Raw genomic sequence first — 25,719 nt, forward strand, 5'->3', positions numbered from 1 at the left:
TTGAGAGGGATATTCAGGCTGGGTGGGGACAGATAAGGAAAGGTGACACTATGAGCAAGCTCAGGCAGTGAAACATTTATTTGGAAGTGAGAGTTTTTGATATTTCAAAGTGAGACAAGGTCTTAGTTAACTAGCAACAAGTCATATAAATAAAATCTGCCTGTGAATATATATTTGATAAAATTCCCTTTAATGGAAGATCAGTGTCTGGATGGAAATGTGTCGCTATACTGAAATCCTCTCTCAGGATACCAGTTACAATGGAGTTTTTTGCCATTAAATTTATTTTTCTTTTGGAATAAGCCTTTACAGTATGTTACATTTTTAAAAAAGTAACAATATAGAAAAGGGGTCGTATAAAAGCCAGGTTTTACTGGTTTAAAGAACAAGAGCACCGGAGAGAGAAAATATTGCTAGGCCTATGGAACCCATTTTATTGCCAGTGCCTGAATCTAAGTTACCCTTGATAAAATCTTGATATTTCTCCGAGTATAGGTGAATAAAATAAATCTGCAGGGGTATGTTTGGGTAGCCAGCAGTTCTTGGCTTTTGATTTGAGGTTTGTGGAAATCCTAAAATGACAGGGTACTAATTATCTTAAATTGAAATCTCCAAAACTTGAACTGATTCTGAGCATAGAAATGGTAATAATATCTAATGTTTATATACTATGGGAGATGTATTTCATAGTAAACAAAATTAACAGGAGTTATCTCTTCAGTGGACAGATTAAAGCACTCAACAACTTATGTACCTAGTCTTAGAAAAAACTTTATTAAATATATATAAAATATAAATACATATGTATCTTTGTACATTAAATGCCAACAATAATGTACATTTTAAAAAAGGAAAATGAAACTTTTGAGTGTATTTCACACTGAAATTCGGATACTCATACTATAAGGACAGCATTTTTGTGGAAGGTTTCCTTGTAAATTAGGAAAATCTAAAACATTCACCTTGAACCAACAGTATTTTTATAATAACAAAGATGAAAAGTAACTATAACAAGTTTATACCATCTTAAGGCTTTTCTGATACACAAATCTCCAAATGAGACAAAAACAGGGCTGTTTCTAAAGGTACTTGTTCATACGCGGTCCTAGCCGTGTGAGCAGTGCTGGTGGCGATCGCTTCCCCTGGGGGTCGGGAGGCTGACCAGGATGCTCAGAAACAGCGGTGGCGGCAGCAGTATTTACGTACAGGGTTGGACTTACGAACGACAGAGCTGCATGCTGATTGTTGCCTGGAAACCAGCTTTCAATTGAAACAGTGATGAGTTCTCTGTATGTCTAATTCTCTTTCTCTTCTTCCTGGTGTGCTCTCTGAATACTGTGTATTTTAGTTTCTGGGATCAAAATTGGGTTGGTGTAAAAAATTAATAAAAATAATTCTATGCCATTTCTCGGTATAGTTACACTGAAAAGCACTAGCATGGAGTTTTGTTGATGTGACGATATCTGTTGATTAGAAGTGACCCAGCTGGTTTGTAAGGACTGTATGTGGGCATATGAATAATTGATACACTACTTAATTTTTTAAAATCGAAGTGTAGTTGGTTTACAATGTTTCAGATGTACAGCAAAGTGACTCAGTTATACACATGCATACATATATATTTTTTCAGATTCTTTTCCATTATATGTTGTTATGAGAAATTGAATATAGTTCCCTGTGCTATACAGTAGGTACTTGTTTATTTCATAGATAGTGGTGTGTTAATCTGTTTATCCTAAACTTCTTATCCCTCCCCTGCCCTTTCCCCTCCCTACACTACTTAATTTTTGACAACTCAAACAGCTGCCCTTTATCCACCTGTAAATAGAATAATATGGTCATGTATTCATGACTGTAAAATATAGAAACTCACTATAAATTACAATTTCAAATTATTATCTATTTATCATCTACCTGCATAATGAGGTATAAAGTTTAATTAAGCATTCATTTATATACTCAGTATTCGTTTAATAAATGTTTGAATGCCTACCATGGAGCAGGCGGGATACGAGAGGTACCAGGAACGTAGCAGTGAACAAGATAGAAAAAGGTTCCGAGCTTGATTGATGACACAGGCAATAAACTCAGCAACAAGTGTGTTGACTACAGATGACAATAAGAGATGGGAAAGGCATGCATGTGATGAGAGAAACCGTGAGAGGGGAGCAGGGATGGGGTTGTTCTACGTAAGGATGATCAGTGGAAGTCTACGGAGGCAGCATTTGAAGTGAGACGTGAGAGACTAAAGGAGCCAGACTTTGAGTGTAGAAATGGCTTCATGTGGTCCCTGGTGGGTAGTGTTCTCAGCACTGAAGTGGTTCTGCTATGTGTGACGCTACTTGTGTGCAAGAGTCATATTCTGAATTGACCCAGGAACCAATGAGGAAAGATAGTATCCTGGCCTTAGAGCACAGCCTTGGAGCCCTCTGTAAGGTCAGGTATTAACCCCTTAACTGCTGGGTGATTGGGAGGTGCAGGGAGGGCTCAGAGGAGGGACTGGGTTGGCTCTGAGGGCTTGGGGGCCACAGCCATGCACCTATTATGGAATGGAAGTGTTTCAGTATTTAAACAAGCAGCATGGTGTATGTGATGGCTGCCCATCAGCCATGGTTGGGCGTGATTTTATGATCCAGGGAATTTTGACAGTTAACCAATTGTAGTTACAAATTATTTAAAAAATTCTGGCCAATTCACATAGTTTATTAGAGAAAAGGAAGGGTTAAATTCCTGTTTCAATGCTGGGCAGGCAGTCATGATTTTATAGTCCGGGTCACATTTTGAGGAGGTAGCAAACTGGATGTATTCTTCAACTAACCTAACTTTTTTTTTTTATTTTAATAGGCGACATCACTGTCCACACATCCCTACTAAGATTTATGATAAAACAGAGAAACCATGTCTTCTCTCCGAATATACCGAGAACTACCCTCTCTATCACTCTTACCTGCCCAGAGAGTCCTTCAAGCCCAGGCTGGAGTACCAGAAAGGGTGCATGCCAATGGAATGGCTGACCACGTCGAGGTGAGGGCAACAGTGTGAATATATGAATGTACAACACGAATGGAGTAATGTACAGTATTAAGGTAATGTTCAATAATATTGCAGTAATGTGCACTGTCAAGATGTACTATTACTGCCTTAATGTTAATTTATTCTATCTCTGAAAAAAAGTCCTGCATTTATTAGCCTGTTTAAAATTTCCCCGCACCCTCTTGAAGAGAATGGATTCTTGCTTGGGTGTGGGAGGAAGGCAAGATTAAATTGATCTATGCAAGAGCTGGAGGTTAAGTAAAGTAATAAAGAGAAATAATAACTAGCAAAAGGGGGCTGCTGCAGAAAAAGGAGTTTTGGGCTTTTGCACATAAGCTCCAGGTCAGCTTGGGTGGTGGTAGTGATGTTGGTAGTGGTAAAAGAGAACCTGAGTGATTTTGGAACCATACTGTAGATTTTGGACTAGGATCCCCTTGAGTGTTCTTCAAGAATATGAACAAAGAATATTTCCTTTTAAATTACTCTTGACTTTTAAACTCTGGTTCTATAGATCCAGGACTGTGCAGAGGCTGAATCCCCTGTCTCAGGGTGTCACGGCTGCAGCAGTGTCTGTATTGACAGGGTGGGGAACGTGGCCAATCTCAGGATTGTTCTGCATGCTACAAGGCTCTGACAGAATCTGCTGTTGACAACTCAGTGACCTTCAGGTGGTGACCTGTGCCTGGTGACTCAGTGGAGTAGAAACATCTTTGAGAGTGACGGGCAGCATTTCACGTTGTGTAGCTTAGTCCCCAGATGAGACCCGAGAGATGGACCTGTTCTCTGCTTCTGATGTTTCTCCTCCCTTCGGGGCAGAATTGCTGTGAGGTGGAGATGAACTTGTTGCAGCACAACGCTCACACATTTCATGGTAAATTTTCTCCCTGTTGCTCCCCCTTTCTCTCATAATTTTGTGCTTTTCTAGTGAAGGTTGCAGATGGCCCAGGCTAAGCAGAACACTAATTCATCCTGCCCCCAGGTTTCCCCCAGGATAGGCCTGGAAACATCCTCTGTTGAGGACGTGAGTGGAGACATAGAGTGTTCTACTAAAAGCTGCTGTCTTCTAGATCCAAAGGAAGAAGTCCTGTGTCTGGGTTATGGGGCAGAAAAGACCCACAAGGGGAGGAATGAAGCCAAGGGATTCCTGGGCTTGGTGGGAACCTCTGGGCAGGTGCAGCTTGAGAATGGGAGGGAGTCGAGGGTCTTGTCTGACTCTTGACTTGAGTCAGACCACTTTTACACTGAGTAGTTATCTTGAATGATTTGGTGTAAGCATGAGGTTTCTGGGTCCTGCTTCATGAGAAAAAGTTGTAACCTACACAACCTGTTCTTCAACCTGTGACTTACTAAACAATATGAACTTTAAAGTTTGGGCTTCGATTGACCAAGGAAACAGCATCCTTAGTTTCTAAGTGTCTAAATATGACAGCAAGAGAAGTGGACCTTTCCGGAGCCTTGCTTTTCCTTTTAAGAAGCCATGGTCAACGCTGATGAAAAGAACTACGCTTGTGTGTAAGAGACGTGTGATTGGTAGAAAAGAAGAGCAATGTTGAGGAGTGGCTTGCAGATCTCACATTCAGCTTCTAGATACTGGTCTTCACATCTCTTTATACCCAATTTACAGGGAATCAAGAGCATCTTATGGAAGGTAAAGCATAGGTTGGCTTCAGGTGCTGTTATATTAGGAATATGTTTCCTGTCCTAGAAATATTTGGATACTTTGAGGGTTGGATGTTGAGGGATGCTTTTGTTTGTTGCCCAGATGCTTTGGAGAATGAAGACACATCCTTTCTCTGGAGCAGGAGCCCTGCCCCATGCCCTGCGCTGAGGCCCCAGTAGAGCCCCGCATGCCCGCCCTCTTCCCGATGGTGCTTTGCAAAACAAAAACTTGCCCTTTGACCTGTCTTAAATTATCCTTGCCTTGTGTCACTTACAGCAATAAACATATCACCCGGAAGGGCCCTCTGTCCCTGCCAGAGCCAGAATAACAAAATCATTCATGTTAAGATGTGGCCAGAGTGGAGGCATGCAGATACTGAAAGAATTTCCAAAACTAGTTGTTAATGATCATAAGGGCCTTAAAAAGAAGTGGCAGCATTAAGGTTACCCATGGGAAAGAAAAAGAACAGAAATCCTTCTCTTCTGTCTTTCATTTCCTTCCCCAGAAAGAGGGTGGAGGGAGATGATAAGAAGCTGTTTCTTCTCTCCCCAGTACCTCAATTTCATCATTTCTCAGCTCTGTGCCTGCTGTGCTGGGCACTAGTTTTTAGAGGGCCATAGTTTCGTTCTCAGTCTCTCAGGATGCCTTTTTTTTTTTTTTTTTTTTAAGCTCCAGTGGGCTCAAAAAAGTAAGATAAATTAACAAAAATCAGGATTTTACCAACCATCTTTTGCGAACCTTCTAAACTCTGCAGAAACTCTCGTCCATATATGTGTACTTACAACAAACTGTGCCCCATTAGGAAGTGTAGAGATGCTGTCATCTGGGTGCTCAACCAGAGGGTGCTGGGGAACGGCATGGGTCAGCCCTGTGTCTGTCCACCCCTGTGTCTGCGTGGATGGCCACCCTTCTGCCCTTAGAACTCTTGTTGTCAGACTGTCCCACCTACTTCCCTATCTAAGGGTGGACTCAGCTTAGTTTCTGAGATTGGACATGGGGTTGCCACCTGTCGCATGGAAAAGTCATGTGGCCCAGGGCTTGGCTGGGTTTGGTGATTAAGCCCAGACACAAAAAACACCTGGTTTCTGGAAAGGTTATCATCTCAGCATGAGGCATGACTACAGCTGCATACAACTCTTACTGACTGTAAATCTTGGGGATTTACAGCAGGTGCTGGGAGGGGAATGCTTGTGCTTTGCAGCCCTCCTTGATATTGAGTTGTTTCTTGCAGCCCTTGGTAATTCCCTCGCATACGATCTGCCTTTGGTTCGGATAGACCTGAGATCAATTTATGAATAGGAGGTTTACACTTCAAGCCTCATTTCCCCTCAGGCATGTCACTATGTGAAACACTTGGGCCCCATTTTGGGACGTTATTTTGTTAGCTAAGTGAGATTCCCTAATGATGGGCCAAGTGGATAGCCTCAGAAGAGAGATACGTCGTCAAGATGGTGTTAGACCTGGATTCTAAAGGGAGCGAGGGCATGGGTGGGATGAAATGGAGGTGCAGAAGGGGAGGATGGAATAGGGTTCACACTTGATGAGTTTGGCTGCAGGGAAGAGGGCAGAAAGTTGGGGGCACAGATTTCTTCATTTATTGGCAAGACTGATAAAGTAGGAGGAAGAGCTAAAAGAGAAAGGACATTTGGAATCCTCTCCAAAAGCCAAGAAGCAAGCAAGAAAGTTGATAGTAGGCTTGAGTCTTTCCCTCCCTACTGAATTTTACACAATTTATGTTCAAGTACGTACTTCTCTACTCACAGCTATACCACTGGAGATACTTTCTCACTTCTATTGACTGAGCCTGAAAATTAATGAAGACATTAATTGCTTCAGTAAAAGTTCTCGGTACTAGACTTGCCTGCATAATTTAAAAGCCTTTGATGTGTGTCTTTAATTAAAGTTGGGGACATTTTGGCCATTATTTCTTCAATTTTTTTTGTCCCTGAGACCGTTCATTTCTTTCCCCCAATCTTTTTCTCTCTGTCCTTCAGATTGGACAGCTTCTATTCCTCTATTTTCAAGTTCACTGAGTCTTCCTCTGCCTCCATTCTGCTATTAAGCTGATCCAGTGAATGCTTTTATTTCAGATACTGTGTTTTTCAGTTTTAGAATTTGGATGTGGTTCTTTATATATATATTTTCTGCATCTCTTGTGATTTCCTGTCTTTTCATTCATTGTGACCTTGTTTTCCTTTTTGTACCTGAGCATAGTTAAAATAGCTGCTTTATAATCCCTGTCTGCTAATTGCAACATCTGGGTCTGCGTGGGGTTGGTCTTCATGATTATCTTCTTTTTTTCCTTGAGACTGGGTCACATTTTCTGTAAGTACATCAAATAGTTTTGGATTGATCCTGTACATTGTTAATGTTATGTTGTGGAGACTCTGGATTTTTTTACATTCCTCTGAAGAGGTTTTTTTTTGTGTGTTTTTTCTGTTTTACAAGCAGGTAGTAGGTTGATTGGGCTTAAAATGCAAACTCTGTGTCTTGGGTGTCAGTTCAAATTTCAGTTCAGTTCTTTATCTTTAGCATGATTGCCTAAAGTCTGTCCCATGCATGTGAGGTCAGCCAGAGATTTGGGCCCAGTTTATAAACAGAATTTGAGCCTTCCTGTCTCTGTTCTCTCCTTTTCAGGATTCCTTCCTCACTTTCCGGCATCTGTGGTTGTCTCAAACTTTGTCCTCTGGTTCTTCAGTCAAGAAAGATGGAAGGTTTTCTGTTCACATTTTAGCTGCCCTGCCTGGCACAGATTGGAGCCTGCCTTCAGATTGGAAATGCTGGGGAAAAAAAAAAAAAGGGAACTTACACAGACTCACCCAGTACCATTCTCTTCTTCACCTGTTGGTTCTACTTCAGAATCTGCCTGTCTTGGTTGCTCTTTAGTGCTCACAGGTAGTTGCTTTTCATATTTTGTCCAGAGTTTATATGAAACAGTGACAGATGTTATCTTCAGCTTTAGTGTAGTTTGGGAGATGAGAGAGTAGAGAGGGAGACGGGTACAGTCAGCCCTCCAGCTCTGTGGGTTCCACATCCATGGATTCAACTAAATGTGGATTGAAAATAAGTAATTTCAGAAAGTTCCAAAAAGCCAAACTTGAATTTGCCATGCACTGGCAATTATTGACATAGCCTTTATATTGTATTGGATATTATAAGTAATCTAGAGATGATTTAAAGTGTACGAGGGAGTATCTGTAGGTTATATGCAAATTCTATACCATTTCATATAAGGGACTTGAGCATCCATGGATTTTGGTATCTACAGGAGGTCCTGGAATTAGTCCCCCACAGATACCAACGGGTGTCTGTACTGTGTAATTTAAATTCTGGAGGCATATACTTGGAGCCCCATCTGTCACAGGGAAGATAAGAAGGGCTCAGTATGTCCTTATCAAGGTCAGGGGCACAAAGCAAGCCCCATGAATCAGTCTAGGGATCTTTCTTAGTGTACTGGAATGGGCTCCTCTGCCTGTCTGCGGTGACATAATGGTTTCTTCAGAGGATTCCTGTAACCTGGGGGAGTTTCAGGATTAGGTGTGGGAGTCACAGAATCAAATCAATTGACACACAAAGAGCAAAGCCCCATAGAAGAGATGAAGAGGACAAATCATGAGGAGGAGTATCAAAGGAGTCAAGGGAGAGAGTATTACAAAAATGAGTGAGAGGATGGATGCTGTGAAGATGGTGCATGGGGATAAAGGCCCCGGGAGTAATGACTGGGTTTGGAAATAAGGTGGTACTTTGGAGGGCTTGGCTCGAGCGAGGAGTGAGTAGAATCAGATTTGACGGGTGGAGCATGAGTAAGGGATGAGGAGGGCAAGTCTGTATCTGTAGACAGCCCTTTCTAGAGGAGAGAAGGGGAGGGGAAAGGACCAGAGGGGAGTGGACTCCTGTGATGACTGTTTTAGTTTATTGTTTTCATATAAAAATGAGGAAGTCTGGAGCATGTTTAAATACTAACAGAAAGGATCCAGTAGGAAGAAAGGTTAAACCACTGACGGGCTCCTCAGGGAGGGGTCCTTGAGAAAGAGAGGAGATTTAAGGCAGAGGTAAAGAAGACTGGCTTTAGGTAAGATGGGGAACTCTTTGTTGAGGTATAATTGAGGTACAATATTATACAAGTTACAGGTGTATAATATAGTGATTCATAATTTTTAAAGGTTATACTCCATTTATAGATATTTAAAAATATTGGCTCTATTCCCTGTATTGTATAATATATCTTTGTAGTTTATTTTACACATAATAGTTTGTACCTCTTAATCCCCTACCCCTATATTGCCCTCCCCTCTTCCCTCTCCACTGGTAACTACAAGTTTGTTCTATCTATGCATCTGTTTCTTTTTTTGTCATATTCACTGGTTTGTTGCAATTTTTAGATTCAACACATGTATGTGATATCATACCGTATTTGTCTTTCTCTGTCTGACTTTATTTCACTTAGACGAATGTCCTCCAAGTCCATCCATGATGTTGCAAATGGCAAAAGTTCATTCTTTTTTATGGCTGAGTAGTATTCCAGTGTATATATGTACATACCACATCTTTATCCAGTCATCTGTTGATGATGATCAACATGACGATGAACACACTTAGGTTGACTCTATATCTTGGCAATTGTAAATAGTGCTACTGTAAACATTGGGGTGCAAGCATCTTTTCAAATTAGTGTTTTTGTTTCTTTCATTGTAATTGCTGGGTCATATGGTAGTTCCATTTTTAGTTTTTTGAGAAACCTCCATACTATTGTCCACAGTGGCTGCACCAATTTACATTCCTATCAACAGTGTAGGAGGGTTTCCTTTTCTCCACATCCTCGCCAACATTTGTTGTTTGTATTCTTTCTGCTGATAGCCATTCTGACAGGTGTGAGGTGATATCTCATTGTGGTTTTGATTTGCATTTCCTTGACAATTAGCGTTGTTGAGCATCTTTTTGTGTGCCTGTTGGCCATCTGCATGTCTTCTTTGGAAAAAATGTCTGTTTGGATCTTTTGCCCATTTTTTAATCAGGGTTTTTTTTTTTTTGAAGTTGATTTGTATGAGCTAGTTATATACATTGGGTATTAACCCCTTATCGGTCATATCTTTTGCAAATATTTTCTCCCATTCTGTACATTATCTTTTCATTTTGTCGATAGTTTCCTTTGCTGTGCAAAAACTTTTAAGTTTAATTAGGTCTCGTTTGTTTTTGTTTTTATTTCCTTTGCTTTAGGAGACAGATCCAAAAAAAATATTGCTACAATTTATGTCAAAGAGCATTTTGTCTATGTTTTCCTCTAGGAATTTTATGGCTTCTGGTCTTTCATTTAGAACTTTAATCCATTTTGAGTTTATTTTTGTATATGGTGTCAGAGAATGTTCTGATTTCATTGTTTTACACCAGGCTGTCCTGTTTTCCCAGAACCATTTATTGAAGAGACTGTCTTTTCTCCATTGTGTATTCTTGCCTCCTTTGTCGTAGACTGATTGACCATCTGCTGTGCATGGGCTTATTTCTGGACAGCAACTTGTCTTAAAATCGATTCCATTTAGTATTATTGACTATTTGGGCATACTAATAAATTCTGAAGTTTGCATTGGTCAACATTAAAAATGGATTAAAAAAGAAGTATTGTGTGGCCCCTTTATCATGGTGAAAATAGCCTCTTCTCACTTCCAGGCTCATGACCCTTGTTAGCTGTTACGTTATAGTTTCTTTCCTTTTGCCAGACTCCTGTCAAAAGCCTTTCTTTAGCTTTACCCTAATGACTGGAAATCAAACTGTTACGACTTCCCAGCAGGCCCACTTTAACCTTTCCTTAACTCATAGTTTAACTCGGGGCCTTCCACGTTAGATAAGTTTTATGGCTACGCACCTAAAAGAAACTTAATATCTTTGACCAGTTGTTTTCTTGGTTCACAGTCAGAATAGGGACAGGCACCAGGAAATAGACCACAGGAAGAGAGGGAAGTGTTCTGAAAAAGAAAAAAATAAAAGCTACTAAATTTGAGCAATTTCTGGGAAGAATAAAATACTTTTACGTGAACTGGAAGGCTGTAAGATTATGTGAGGTTGGGGACACGCAGTTATGTTGTGGTTAATGATAGGTTTCCGTGAATGTTCTCAACATAAAAACATGAGGAGACACATAAATTCTGATTAAACTCACTCTTAGGTCACAGTAAATATTTTTGGATGGAGGATAAATGAATTAAACTTTAAACTTTTTTCTTCTCTTCAGAGGTAGATCACCAACCCCTGCCCCCAGCCCCGCCAAATCATTTGCCTTAGTTATAGCTGGTCAGTAAATTCAACTGTAGATGTCCTTTTAGAACAGAACTTGAGTTTTGTGCTGGAAAGGAGAGTCAGTTGACAATTTCATTCCTTAAACGTGGTAAACAAGAATTTTGCTGCATCGCGTTTTGCTTTTGAGAAATCAAGCTTCAGGAAAGTCCATGGATTGGTGAGTTTGGCTGTGGGCGTTTATTAGTTTTCCTGTAGAAATAGCAGAAATGGGGATATCAGCACATTTTAGTTGCCAGAGAGATGGGGCACCCTGGTAGGAAGGTTCTTGCAGCATCTCTGGGGGGAAGTTGGTTCCCTGAGTAGACGCTAACAGCAGGAGAGGCTGTCACGGCCTGTGTGCAAGGGTCCCAGGGTGCTGTGGGCCTGTGACAGGAGACTGCTGCTGGCTGCTCTGGGGTTGGGAGGGGGCCCCACGGGGCAGCTGAGGCATCATCCTTGTCCCTCATGACCCCTGCCCCTGGTATCCCATGACACTCTTTCTTGGGAGCAAAGAGGGCTGGACCCTTGGGTCACCATCAGTGAGCACAGGTTTGTAAGGAGCTGTGTGGTCTCAGGCTGCCTCCAGACCCCACTCCACCGCTTTGCAGTTAACAGGTTTTCAGGGCTTTTCCGTTTCTCTCTGCAGCCTAGGGCCTGAGGTTCCCAGCTCCCTGCTGCAGTGGGGTTAGCACTGAACAGACACCAGCCTGAGGTCCTTGCACACTAAGAAGGGTGGAAGCGTGGAGCTGACTCTTGGGTTCTTGCTCAGCCCGTTCCCTCCAGCCGCCTCAGGTCCCTGGGCTTCCTCTTGCTGTTGGCCGACCTGCCCCCCACCCCACTCCCCCAGGGAGCCCAGGCCACAGGCCGGGTAACTGCTGCTGAGATGTATTTTTAAACCTACCCAGAGGGTGTTACCAGGAGTTCAACTGAAGCATCTCCTATTTCCCCCTTCAAGCCCTAGAGAGACTAATTCCCTGCTTCCTAATTCCCTCCTCCCATCCTACCAAGCATTTTCAGGCCCCGGTTTGGGTTTATTGACAACCATGTGTATAATTCATGCAAGACAGGTTACAGCGGAGCGTGTTACCTCTGCTAGTCAAGCATGGCTCAGTCACGCTGCTCCAGTTTTCAGCCGGGAAGTAGGTTTTATTAGTGTTTGGGCCTGATGTTTTCCTGTCCGGAAACCTTCCCCTTCCCTTGGCGAGGCTGTTTTGGCAAGCACCGTCAGGGAAAACCTACCTTCCCCTTGTCCAGTTGGATGACTAGGTTCCAGGCAAAGACAGGCTGTTGTGTAAAGCAGAAGCCCTTGGGGCGGGGTTGGGGGTGGTGGAGGGAGATGTTTGCTCAAGAGAGTTTGCCTGGGGCAGCAGGAGGCTGAGACCGCCCTGGTGGGCGGTGCGTACCCAGGCTGAGCCCTGCTGTTGCAGGGTACTCCGTGGTGGTGGTGGTGGTGGTGGTGGTGGTGGTGCCGCCGCGCAGTGGCATCACCTTTAGGACTGGGGTGCTTTGGGAAGGGACTACTTCCTGTTCAGTGAAGAGCATCATGCCTTTTCTATCCCATTGTTTTCATGTAGCCTGAAATAATGGGGGTACTGATGCCAGAAAGCCAAGGAATGAAAGATGCATTATCTCCATTTCTTGTCCTTTTCTTCTGGGTTTTCTGTAAGATCAAGTAGAGGAAGGAGGTAAATGTAAATATCAGCAGGAGCTATTGGGAGCGCAGAGGAGGAGGAGGTGGTACCTGAAAAATGCGAGTTAGCTCCACAGTGAGCAGGTTGGTGAGGAAGGTGGGGAGAGCTGGCGCAGGAGAGAGACCTTCTCAGTGGTCCAGAGTGGTGCGAGGGGAGAGCGGAGAGATGGGGTTGGGGAGAAAGGCGGTGGCAGGTCCAGGAAAACTTCCATACTGTGCTAGAAAGTTGGGCTTTATCTGGAAGATTTTTAAGCTGGGGAGTGAAGTGGTCGGATTTTTGTTTTAGAGAGTTTGCTTTGGCCTCACTTGGAGGATTGAAGTAGGAGTGGTGGAAGGATGCAGGGAGCCCAGGTGATAGGTGTCACATGACCACCTGAGAAATGCTCAGCCTGGACCTAGGGGGAAAGACAGACCAACGAGGTGGGGGAGGGCCCGTGCTTGGTGAATGACTGTCTGGAGCCATGGGGGTTGGGAAGGGGCAAATCCAGGCACCTGACTTGGATGAGAAGTGAGTGGTGGTGCCTTCCTTGAAAGTGGGAAACGAGAGGAGGTGCAGTTAAGGGATAAAAGAGAAGGTGACTTGTCAGCAAGCATTTGTAGAATTGGGTGGAATGGAAACCATGAGTCTGATTCCCAGGCAAGGGCCCCATGACACGTGCTTATACTTTCCTTACAGGAGAGATTTTGGGCCTCACAAAGTGTTACCCATGAAGATCCACCAGCCCAACCAGTTTGTCCCAAGTGAAGAGCATATGGATCTGCTCACAACGTATAAACAAGATTACAACCCCTACCCTATCTGTCGCGTGGACCTCATCAAACCTCGGGACAGCAAATACCCATGTGGTGATAAGATGGAGTGCCTACCTACTTATAAAGGTGGGAGCGTGCTTGAGGGGGAGGAGGGGCTGTGCCAGTGTGCAGGTCAGGAAATGGGTTTTATACACCGCCCCCCAACCCCCTGCCATAATGTTGAAGTTCGGCAAACGACTTTCTGTGGCTGAATCTGGCCTGTAGCCTGTTTTGGTACAGCTGGAGAACTAAGAGTGGCTTTAAAATTTTTGAATGATTTAAAAAAAAAATGAGAAAAAGGCTGTTATTTTAGGGCATGTGTATGAGATATGAAATTCAAAGTTCAGGGTTCATAAGTCTGTTCTATTGAAACACAGCCACACCCACTTGTTTTATGCATCACCTGTGGCTACCTGTGTGCTACCATGGCGAAGTTGAGTAGCTATGACAGAGACCGAAGACATTTAATATCTGGTCTCATAGAAAATATTTGCCAACACCTGCCTCAGCTTGCTGTTTGTATCCTATATTGGGGAAGCATTTCAAGTTTAAGCTAAGTTGGGTTCTGCCACTGATGGATTCATTCATGCATTTAAAAATTTATTAAAATGTAACATACAGAAAAATGTACAAATATGATTATACAGACCAGTGAATTTTGAGTGAACATACATACAAATAGGACCCAGATTGAGAAATATGGCACTGATACTCCCATCCAGTAACTGTCCCCATCCAGGATAGAATCGTCATGCTGACTTTTAACATCATAAATTAGTTTTGTCAATTTTGAACTTCAAATAAATGAGTTGCATTCATTCTGTACTGAGCATCTACTGCATTCCAGGCACGGTGTTAGGAGCTGGGAAGGGAGCATCATGACCTGCCCGTGACTTCATAGTCTAGCGGGGGAGAGAGGATGTGGAGCTGTAAGTGTGGTGCGAGCCGTGTAGCAGTTGCCCACTCTCTGGAGTGCAAGCCGTGAGGCTGAGACCCTGGGAATGGAGGCCAGGCTTGTGCCAGTAACTTTGCAGCTTTTGATGCACATGGTTGTCCAAAGAATATGTGCTAACCTGTTGCTGTCGCATGTTTGTGGATCTCTAAATGACTGTGACGAGAGTGGTTTTATTCAGCCAAGCCAAGGCTTAGCAGAGGGGAGGTGGGGAGGCTGGAGGGGATGCAGCCATCTTCCTGAAGCCCTTACAGGAGCTCCAAGTCTGTTATTCTGGAAGATTGCTCATGTGACTGAGCGTCTCTGCCTTTCTTTTTCCTTTTATCCTTTACCTTTGTGTCGTCCTTTTCCATTCTTCCAGAGCCACCTTCTGCCAAGCCATATCGTCAAACCCCCGAGTGGCTCCACCTTCGTGTCCTCCGACATCCAGTCCTTCTGGCTTGCTCTCTATTTATGTGACAGTCCTGGCCTCGTTGGGACCTCCCACCCACCGACGCCTCAGTCTCCCTTCTCACTGTCAGCCCTTCCGGTGTCTGTTCTCCGTGTAGCCTACTCCCTGTTAGGTAGCCTATCTTTACTCCCCCACTCTCCTGTCCTCCTGTTGCTTCCTCCTGGCAACAACCTAACCCCGCCTTCCCCCCATCGATACCTGGACACAGCTGAGCATCTCTCCAGTCTTGTCAGCGTGTATCTGTTGTCCACAGAAAGGAACCAGAGAGGTCTTTTGAAAATGGAAATGGCAGTTGTATCTGATCTCTTCTCTACTTACAGCTCCTCAAATAATTGTTTCTTAGGATAAAATTGCAAACCTTTACCAACTCCTGAGATGCCTTTCAAATTTTGGCTCCTCCTCTTTGAACTCCTCTACTCCGGCCACAGGAACTTCTTTCAGGTCCTTTCCTCCATTTCCTTTCTGTCTCGGGGCATTTTGCACTGCTAGGCCCTCTATATGGAGCACTCCTCCCTTCCCCCATCCAGTCCTCATCCTTCAGCGAGTGGTGGAAACATCACCCCTTCAGAGGGCCTCCCAGGCCTTCCCCAGTGCCAGACCAGACACACCCTGTTAGATGTTCTAAGAGTGACTTGTATTCCTCATTTTGTAATTCACTGTGTAATTTTGTTTAACATTGTCTTCTTGGCCATCCTGCAAACCCCAAGAGGGCAGAGATCTCTTTCCTTGCCAGTTGCCCTCAAGAAGGCAGGCACCGTGGCAGACGCTTTACGAAGGAGTCAGCACGAGTTGGGTGCGTGGTGGAACGGCACTCATGCCTCTGCAGGGCTCCTTTGTCTTCCTCTTATCCGATGTTTCTGGAGGGCAAAAAATGGGCACTGAGCAGGTAGGAAAAAAGAGGGCAAAGCCAGGGCCCTAACCTTCAGCAGGGGAGGGGGCAGGATTGCCGTGGTGCACATCCAGCTACATCCTCTCCTTTCCACATCCTCTCTGTGGGTCACCCAGATTTATGAATCTTGGCAAAGTTAGAGGCTCTTCAGAGCAACTGCCTGCTCTGCTCCATTTCCCTTCCCCTGCTGGCCCTAGGTGCAAGGAGAGGTCTGGGGTGAGAAATGCTCCTTGCCTTACTTAGAAGTTGGCAAGGATGGAGTAGCCCAGTGGCATGGTTTGAAGGGCAGTCCCCCCAGTCCTCCTACAAAATACTTACCCCTCAGAGCAAACACACAGAAAAAGAAAACAATCTAATACTTAAGCTTTAATCTGTCCCACATTCCTCCCCTTCTCCAAACAGTTACATCTCAGATTGCCCTCTGCAAACCAGAGAGCAGAATTCTCCTGCTAAAATTGCATCATGGCTAACTTTTTCCTATTGAGAAAGTTAACATCGAGAAAGCCCTATTCTTTCCTCTTTAATTCTTCTTAAACTTCTGGCCCCTGCTGACTGCTTATCTGCTTACACAGAAGTAATGAGCAAACACCAGTGAGGTATCAGCGGGACTGTTCTGAACCAGGCATGCTTAGACCTTCAGTTCTGTTCTGGCTCCATGTGTGCTTGAGGGTGGATTTCATTGTTCTCTGCGATTCAGGCTTAAAAACAAAGAAAGCAGCTTGTAGCCAAAGGAAATGTATTTGTAGTTAGAATTGACCTAGAGGTGCCAGTTTGCAACCTATCTGTCTTACTAGTTTTTTTTTTTTTGAGTAATACTTATCAGATTCCATTAATTTAAATGATTTATTTGTTCCCTTCCTCCCCTATGATAATGGCTTTCGAAACTGGGCCTAGAATGCCAAACATGTATTCTCAGTTTTTAACACAGGGGATGCCTCAAAGAAGGTGTATTTAGTGAGGGAATAAATGAATGAGTGGTTCTAGGTGACACAGTTTGGCATTAGATTTACACAGATCCCCACTCAACCTGTTACTCTGTGGGTCCAGGCCAAGTGTAGGAGTGAAGCTTGGGGAAGACCCACGACATTTACTCTGCCCTTTGGTTGGTCCTGCACAACCTCATGCATGTTTGAGGAGCCACATCCTTGCCTTATCTCTTGGTTTATTACTCATTTGGTGACTTGTTCCTCTCATGGAAATTTGCTTCCGTAAGTCTTCCGTTCATGGTTTTATGGCCATATATTGATTCTCCTTCCAAAGGGGGTGGAAAAAAGAAACCTAAGATCAAGGTCTTTAAGTATGTGTATTTCAGTGGGTGCATCTGTATTATGTCTATATGCTCTGCTTACTGTGGTTCCATAGGAAAAATATGCAAACTTTTCTCTTTCTGCTCTTATGGTCAGCGCCTTTACTGGGCTTGAGAAAACCACCAGTAAAATATGCTCCAGCAGCATTTGGTTGTAATTTTGACATTTTCAAAACACTGTGCAATTGGAAAGATTGAGAGTGTAATTACTTGATGCTCAGCTTTAGGTTTAGCTAAGTTTTTTTTTTTAAGACATTATTGAACAGAATCCCTTTTAAAGAGATTCTTGCCAATTAACCACATGACACTCTGGCCCTGAAGGGCTTGTCCTGATGGCTTTTCAGGCATGTGAATAGTTTGTCTTGTGGAATTCTGAGGTTTTCAGGGTCCTGTGGAGGTTTTTTTTTTTAATAATATATGCTGGATGGAGGAAGTTAGGAGGTTGGATAATAATGTGGTTTCAACTGTATTGTTAGGTATCAGAAATCACACGAGGCAACTTTCAGTTTAGGAACCTGTTTTCTTAACACTTCATCCATCACGGAAGAGGGCCAGGAAACCCTGTCCTCCCACCCTCGTGCACCTCGAGGCAGAGTGTAGGCACCTACAGGTAGATGCCCCTGTTTCAGTGAGGCTTGAAGTCTGAGGGGGAAACATGTGGTTTGTATTCAGCAAGATGGTTCCTTCTAAAGCCCCTAATGTTTTCAAGATGCTGATAGAGCCATTAATGGCTCTTGGAGAAAGATTAGATTTTCAATTAAAATGAAGCCAATTTAAAATAAATAGTTGGTAGTATTATTAGCCTAAAATAAGCTTAAGAGGGTGCCTGGGGGTGGGAATGTCAGGACTTACAGAGTGGTAGAGTGAGGAGCTTGACAAATTCTCTTCCCCAAAAAAGCAACAATAAAACTGGACAAAATAGTAAAAATCAACCATTTTAGGGGTCTGGAAATCAACCAAAGGCATACAACAAATTGAGAAGCATTTATTCAAGAAAAACTACTAAACCTTGCTTATGAACAGTGGGAGTGTGTGTTATTTTATCCTGGGGCTGCTTCTGTCCCCCCCCCCCCCCCCCGCCCCAGTTCCATCTGTGTGGTGGTTCTGCCTGGGCAGGCTAGGCTGTGAAAACCAGCAGCTCTGCTGCCAGTGGGGGCTGATTGGAGTAAAGTGCATACCCGGGCATTTCAGTAAAAACAGTAGTGATCTCAATAGCAAAAAATCAGGAAGACAACTTCTGCAGTTAGTCTGAGGTTGCGGTACTAGTTGGAGCAAGCAGCAGGCCAGTAGACCAGTCAGATTTAACAAGGAGATCCAGAGTGTGAGACAGACACAGAGTGGGCCTTGATAAACTCATACATACTCTTTGTGGTCTGGAAGACTGATCATATGGGCAAAGCAGTGTGCAGAGTCAAGAGAGATCAGAGAAAGGGCCTAGAAAGGGCCTACTCATCTTTCCTGACTGAATATGATGCCTAGCGCATGTGCGGAGGAGATGTGGCCAGCCCAGCAGAAAACAAAACCCAGGGAAGACTCGTAAACTGCCTAATCTTTGACTGTGTTCTCCAACCCATACACGGATCCATTAGTAAGTGGTGAAAACCTTAGTGGCTTCAGGTGCTTAAATATAACTTCTAAGTTAATTGTAGGCTGATGACTAGATTACGCTGGTATAGGGTGGCTCTAAGGAAATAGACTTAAAAATAAAATAATTTAAAAAAGAAAAAAACTGAGCCAAGACATCAGTGGCCACGCATTGCAGGGGAGATAAGACTCTAGAATTAGTGCTGGCAAGTCATTAAACAAACAGCAGAAAATACTTCCCAGTGGGAGATGAGAAACCAGAGTTGCTGCATCATATTATCTAAAGTGCTGAGTTTTTAATGATTCACTGAGTCATAAAAAGAAGTAGGGAAGTGTGATTCATGAATAGTTTCTATTATTTTTTCCTATCTCTGAAGGGGCCCAGATGTTAGACTTAGCAGAAAAATATTTCAAAATAGGTATTACATGTATGTTCAAAGAACAACAGGAAACCACAGTTAAATAAATTATGACAACAATTTCCCATCAAATAGGGAATACTATAGAAGGAAATCATAAAAAAGAATGGAATGAAAACTATAGTTGAAAGGCCAATAATCAAAATAAAAAATTCATTAGAAGTGCTTATTAGCAGATATGAGCTGGCAGAAGAAAGAATCAGTGAAGATGGATATATCAAGAGAGGTTATCCAATCTGAAGAATGAGAAACAATTGATAAAAATGAACAGAAACTCCAAGATTTGTAAGATACCATTAAGTGTGGCAACAGACAGGTAATGGGAGTCTTAGAAGGAGAAGAAAGGGGCAGAAAAATATTTAACTGTCAGAGCTCCTAAATTTCATGAAAAGTATTACTCTGTACATCCAAGAAGCACAATCTAAATAGAGTAAATGCAAAGAGATCCACACCTAGTCACATGATAGTCAAACTGTTGAAAGCCAAAGGTCTGGAAAAAGCAAAAGAGAAACAACTCATCACATACAGGGAAATGAAAATAATTAATTTTCATCAGAAATAGTGGAGGGCTGAAGGCAGTGGGATGACATATTCAAAGTACTGAAGGGAAAAAAGAGAATTCTGTCAACCAAGAATTCTGTAACTAGTAAAAGATTATGCTTCAAAAATGACAGAAAAAGATACTGCCAGATAAAAAAAGACTGGGTGAATTTGTAGCTCACTGACTTGGCTTGCGAGAAATAATGAAGTCATTCAGGTTGAAAGAAAATAATGCAGAATGGTAACACAAATCCACACAAAGAAATAAAGAGCACTGATAAAGGTCATTATGGAGGTAAATACATACTTTTCTTTTAATTAAAAGGCAGTTACAGAACCAATAATTGTAAAACTGAGGTTTATGCCAGGAATACAATGTTGGTTTAACATCAGTAAACAAATTAATGTAATACACCATATTAATAAATTAGAAGGCAAACCTACATGATTGAAAGTCACAGAGAAAGCATTTGACAAGATCTGATACCCATAAAAGCTCTCAACAAGCTAGGAATAGAAGGAAACTTCCTCAGCTTGATAAAGGGCTTCCACAGAAAACCCTGTAGCTAACATCATATATAACGTGGTAAGACTTTCTCCCTAAAGTTGGTATGAAGGCTAGGATGTCACCTCTCACCAGTTTCATTCAACAGTGTATTGGAGGTTCTGGCCAGTGCAGTAAAGCAAGAAAAACAAATGCATCTAGATTAGAGAGGAAGAAATAAAACTGTCTTTATTCCCAGATAAGATAATCCTAAGGAATCCACAAAAAACTATGAGAATATGAATTCAGGAACGTGTCGGTGTTGAAGATTAATAGATAGAAATAAATTGTATTTCTATGTATTAGCATTGAAAATCTGAAAACAAAATTCAGAAAACAGTTTTCTTCACAATAGCTTCAAAATAAATAAAATATTTGGGATAAATTTTTTAAAAAGCAGTGTAAGACTTGTACACTGAAAAGTACAAAATAGTGCTGAGAGAAGTTAAATAATATCTAAACAGATGATGAGAGTCATCTTATCATAGACTGGATGTTCATAGATTGGAAAATTTTGATATAGGTAAGATGGAGTTTTACCCAAATTGGTTTATAGATTCAATGCTATTCCTATCAAAATTCCAGCAGGGTTTTTGTTGTTGTCATTTGTAGGTTGTCATTTTGTTTTGCTTATGGTTTCCTTTGCTGTGCAAAAGCTTACAAGTTTAATTAGGCCCTATTTGTTCATTTTTGCCCTTATTCCTTTTGCCTGGATAGACTGCCCTAGGAGAACATTGCTCAGATTTATGTCAAAATGTTTTGCATGTGTTTTCTTCTAGGAGATTTATAGTGTCTTGTCTTATATTTAAGTCTTTAAGCCATTTTGAGTTTATTTTTGTGTATGGAGTGAGGGAGTGTTTTAACTTCATTGATTTACATGCTACTTGTCCAGTTTTCCCAATACCACTTGCTGAAGAGACTGTCTTTTTCTCCACTGTGTATTCTTGCCTCCTTTGTTGAAGATTGATTTACCATAGGTCTGTGGGTTTATTTCTGGGCTCTCTATTCTGTTCCATTGATCCATATGTCTGCTTTTATGTCAATACCACACTGTTTTGATTACTGTAGCTCTGTAGTATTGTCTGAAGTCTGAGAGGGTTATTCCTCCAGCATCGTTCTTTTTCTTCAAAAGTGCTTTGGTAATTCTGGGTCTTGTGTGATTCCATATAAATTTTAGGATTGTCTGTTCTAGTTCTGTGAAAAATATCCTGGTTAATTTGATAGGGATTGCATTAAATCTGTAGATTGCCTTGGACAGTATGGCCATTTTAATGAAATTGATTCTTCCAATCCAAGAGCATAGGATATCTTTCCGTTTCTTTAAGTCATCTTTAATTTCCTTAATCAGTGTTTTGTAGTTCTCCATGTATAATCTTTCATCTCCTTGGTCAGATTTCTTCCTCAGTATTTTATTGTTTTGAATGCGATTTTAAAAGGGATTGTTTCTTTACTTTCTTTTTCTGCTAATTCATTGTTAGTGTAAAGAAATGCAACTGATATTTGTTAATCTTGTGTCCTGCTACCTTGCCAGTTTCTTTTATCAGCTCTAGTAGTTTTTCTGTGGCGCTTTTAAGGTTTTCTATGTATAGTATCATGTCCGCATAGAGTGACAATTCTCATATTCACATAGTCTCTTCCAATTTGGATCCCTTTTATTTCTTTTTCTTGCCTGAGTGCTGTGGTTAGGGTTTCCAAGACTATGTTAAATACAGGTGGTGGGAGTGGGCATCCTTGTCTTGTTCCAGATTTTAGTGGGAAGGCTTTCAGTTTTTCACCATTGACTATTAGGCTGGCTGTGGGTTTGTCATGAATAGCTTTTATTATGTTGAAATATGTTCCATCTATACCCACTTTGGTAAGAGTTTTTATCATAAATGGGTGTTGAGTTTTATCAAATGGTTTTTCTGCATCTATTGAGGTGATCATGCAGTTTTTGTCCTTTCTTTTGTTGATGTGGTGTATCACATTGATTGATTTGCATATGTTGAACCACCCTTGTGTCCCTGGGATGAATCCAACTTGATCATGGTGTATGATCTTTTTTATGTGCTGTTGGATTCTGTTTGCTAATCCTTTGTTGAGGATTTTGATTACAGATAGTTGCACAGTTCTGTAAAAGCTATTGAATTGTGTATGTAAGATGGTGCATTTTATGTTACACAGCTTATACCTCAGTGAAGCTGTTTTTTGTTTTTTAAGTGTGCCTATGGACTCCACTGGTTTTGGCTATATACTTCCAAGACTCCTGGGAAGCTGCTTTGGTTCTAATCCTTTGTTAACTTGTAAGCAAGAGAATTCCCTGTGGATTCAGAGAGTTTGCTAGGGTTCCATATTGGTTACTTTAGATGTAGTGATTGATGGACATGATGGGGGCAGTGTAGGACTTGGATGTTAGCCACGTATTATGAACAGAATGGCAACAGTGTAAGAGTGGCTGAATGGCAGGCTTGCTGTTTTATTTTACCTGAATTTCCAATTGCATAGCTGCTCGGAGGATCTGTGTGGTGAAGCTACTGTGAAAGCCTCCGCAGTGCTGTCTGAGGCTGACATCTGCTCCTCAGGATGCATGGGGGTCGTCTCTAGAGCAGAGGTCCTTTGGGTGCAGGCCTCGTGTTAGCGTGGCCATCCCAGTTCCACAGCAGAAGTTCCTCTTGAGACGGACATCCCCTAGGTATAGCTGGCCAGCCTTTTCATTTTTAATAAGTGAAATACAGTGCTTCTGTGATATGGGCTGTCAGAAGAGCCTGACTTTGGAGTAAACTGTGTAGTTCAAACTCTAGCTCTTAGCACCATAGCCATGTGACTTTTGGGACAGTTTCTGAGCTTTGCTTTTGGAAATCTGTAAAATGGAGACAGTCGTATCATTACAAAGAGTTATTAATGAAGATGAAACATAATTGTGTATAAAAAGCCCTGAGCATAATTGGCTGACATAGTCAGCGTCCCTTAATTGTCAGACCCAGATAGTAGAGTGGATTAGAGCATGGATTCTGGATGTGGATTTGCATCGATGCTTTTCTGCTAATAGCCAAGTGACTTTGGGCAAGTTCCCTATTTTTTCTGTGGCTCTGTTTCTGCATCTATAAAATCCCACCTTATTAGGGATGTCTGAAGATTAAAAGAGTTAATATAGAAAGCATTTAAAATACTGCCTATCACATAATCAGCTCCGCTGTTCTCTCACCAGCCAACACAGTGCCCTGATGCTCTTGGGGTGCCATATTTGATTTATGTGATTATATGTGTAGACTACAGGGACGTGATGGCAGTCACCCAATCGACAGCCAGGGTTGTGAATCCCCTGTCTCACTATACCCAGTGCTCCCTTCTCTCTCTGCTGATTCACAGAGGGCACCTTCTTCCCAGAGGAATGAAACTGTTTTTGGATCAGGTAAACCAGTGGTTACACTCTCCTGTTGGAATCAGTTTTCTGGCTCCTCCCATAGCTGTGGACCCTCTAAAATCCCTGCGTGCAGCATTGGTATGATGAGACTCCTGTGAATTTGTTCTGTGCAACAGCCTGCGTAAAGCTGAGGCATCACGCCCTTGGTTGAGGTGGTGGCAGCGATCTGCTCTGTTCTTCCTTTGTTCCTGGAACACCTCACTGGAGACTGGCTTGTGGCTTTGGGGCTCCTTGGAATACATGCAGGTTGAGTGACTTGATTTATGAGTAACTACCACTTCTGCTTTATTTTCAGCCGATTATTTACCCTGGAACCAACCAAGACGAGAACTGCTTCGTCCGCCACAGAACTACCAGCCGGCATCAACCAAGTTTGATAGTAGAACCACACACCAGGACGACTACTCCATGAAGGGCCTAGTGAATACCGTGAGCTGTAAGCCTCCGGCGGTGCCCAAGCTCTGTCACGTCCCCCTGGAGGATCTGACCAACTACAAGATGAGCTACATGGCCCACCCTTTGGAGAAGCGCTTTGTCTATGAGCCGGAGAAGTTCAGACCCTCTGAAATCCCCTTCGAAAGCTTCACCACCCACAAAGAGTCATACCGAGGCTTGATGGGGGAGGCAGCCAAGAGCTTGAAGCCTCCAGCCAGGCCTTGTGGGCGAGACACGCCTTTCTCAACCACCACCGAGTTTCGTGATAAGTACCAAGCTTGGCCAACGCCCCAGGTGTTCTCCAGAGCTCCCGCCGCCTACGTCCCTCCTGAAGAGAAGATGGACCTTCTGACAACAGTGCAGGCCCACTACACATACCCTAAGGGGGCCCCAGCTCAGCCCTGCCGACCAGCGCGCTCAGTCAAGAAGGGTGGCCACTTCGAAAGCTCCACCACGACCAAAGACGACTACAAGCAGTGGGCCAGCGTGCGCACAGGGCTGGTCAGGCCCGTACCCCAGCTGAACCTCCCCACCGAGCCCTTGGACTGCCTGACCACCACACGAGCCCACTACGTGCCCCACCCGCCCATCGCTACCAAAAGCTGTAAGCCCCCCTGGGCTGGCCCCCGAGGAAACATCCCTGTGGAGGGCCAGACCACGTACACCATCAGCTTCACGCCTAAGGAAATGAGCAGGTGCCTGGCTTCGTACCCGGAGCCCCCCGGCTACATCTTTGAGGAAACAGATGCTTTGGGGCACAGAATATACAGGCCAATTTCCCAGACAGGCTCTCGGCGGAGCAGCTGTCTTTCTGTGGGTGATTCGGAAAATCCCAACCAGCAGGAGTTGGCAGTCTCAGCTTGATTGTTAAAAATTATAATTTAGAAATTGCACAGTACTTTTAAAAGCAGATGATTGAGTTATTTGTTGGACCAAAAAAAAAATTCCTCAAAATGAAAAAAAATCTTCGTCATCATTTCCAGGACGCTTGAATAAAATGAGAATTAGTTGACTCAAGGAAAATGACATTTAATCATTGGTTAATTAGTCCCCTTAACCCTTCCCCAACTGTCTCCCCCTCTGGGGCCCTTTACCCTTGTGCTCATGAAATCAAAGCTGGTCTCTGAGGTTTCCCCCCACCCAGAAGTATTTTATTAACTTAATCATTGTATAAATTGACATTATGATTAACCCTTGCCAAGTATGAAGTGCCAAAGAATAAACTTTATTTTGGGGGGATTGAATGTGCAGGTATGTGCATTCACCCCACATGCTGTCTCTGCAGAGAGCAGGCTGTGTTCCTTGTGACCTTTGGGCAGATTTCAGGCTAACCTTCTCATTGCCTTCCTGTACTGATGGGAGTGCCTTGGGCCTGGTCTGGAGTCTTGTTTTAGGTTCTCTCTGCCCAGGGTTGCGTCACACATCATTTTTTAACCTCTTCACATTGTGATATACCAGCAAGAACAGTATTCTCTGACGTGCTGTGGGTCTAGTCATGAGAGATGGAGGGGGAGGAAGAGACTATGGCGGTCCCAGGGGAACATGGACCTGCCAGACCACTCCCACCCCAAACCAGTGCAGGCTCTGAGTCCAGGGAGGGCCAGTGGGGACCCTTGGCAACCAGGCAGTCAGCAGCCGGCCCTTGGGCTGTGAGCTCTTCCAAATGCTCAGAACCTGGAAAAAAATGGGTTGGGATCTACATCGTGTTACACGGTTGATCTGGATGGCATCTGGATGCCTGCCCTGTGGGG

At 43.0% G+C, this 25,719-nt stretch overlaps 1 protein-coding gene across 1 annotated transcript; it reads left to right on the forward strand.

Moving 5' to 3' along the window:
- The first annotated feature begins 1,994 nt into the window (after positions 1-1,994).
- SAXO1 (stabilizer of axonemal microtubules 1) lies at positions 1,995-25,144 on the forward strand. The gene is made up of 4 exons (XM_010988159.3): positions 1,995-2,053; positions 2,845-3,024; positions 13,330-13,532; positions 23,829-25,144. Exons 1-4 carry the CDS (start codon positions 1,995-1,997, stop codon positions 24,830-24,832), a joined length of 1,446 nt encoding a protein of 481 aa, XP_010986461.3. The 3' UTR covers positions 24,833-25,144.
- Positions 25,145-25,719: the final 575 nt, after the last annotated feature.

Source organism: Camelus dromedarius, chromosome 10 (assembly GCF_036321535.1).
Source record: "Camelus dromedarius isolate mCamDro1 chromosome 10, mCamDro1.pat, whole genome shotgun sequence".
Taxonomy (NCBI): domain Eukaryota; kingdom Metazoa; phylum Chordata; class Mammalia; order Artiodactyla; family Camelidae; genus Camelus; species Camelus dromedarius.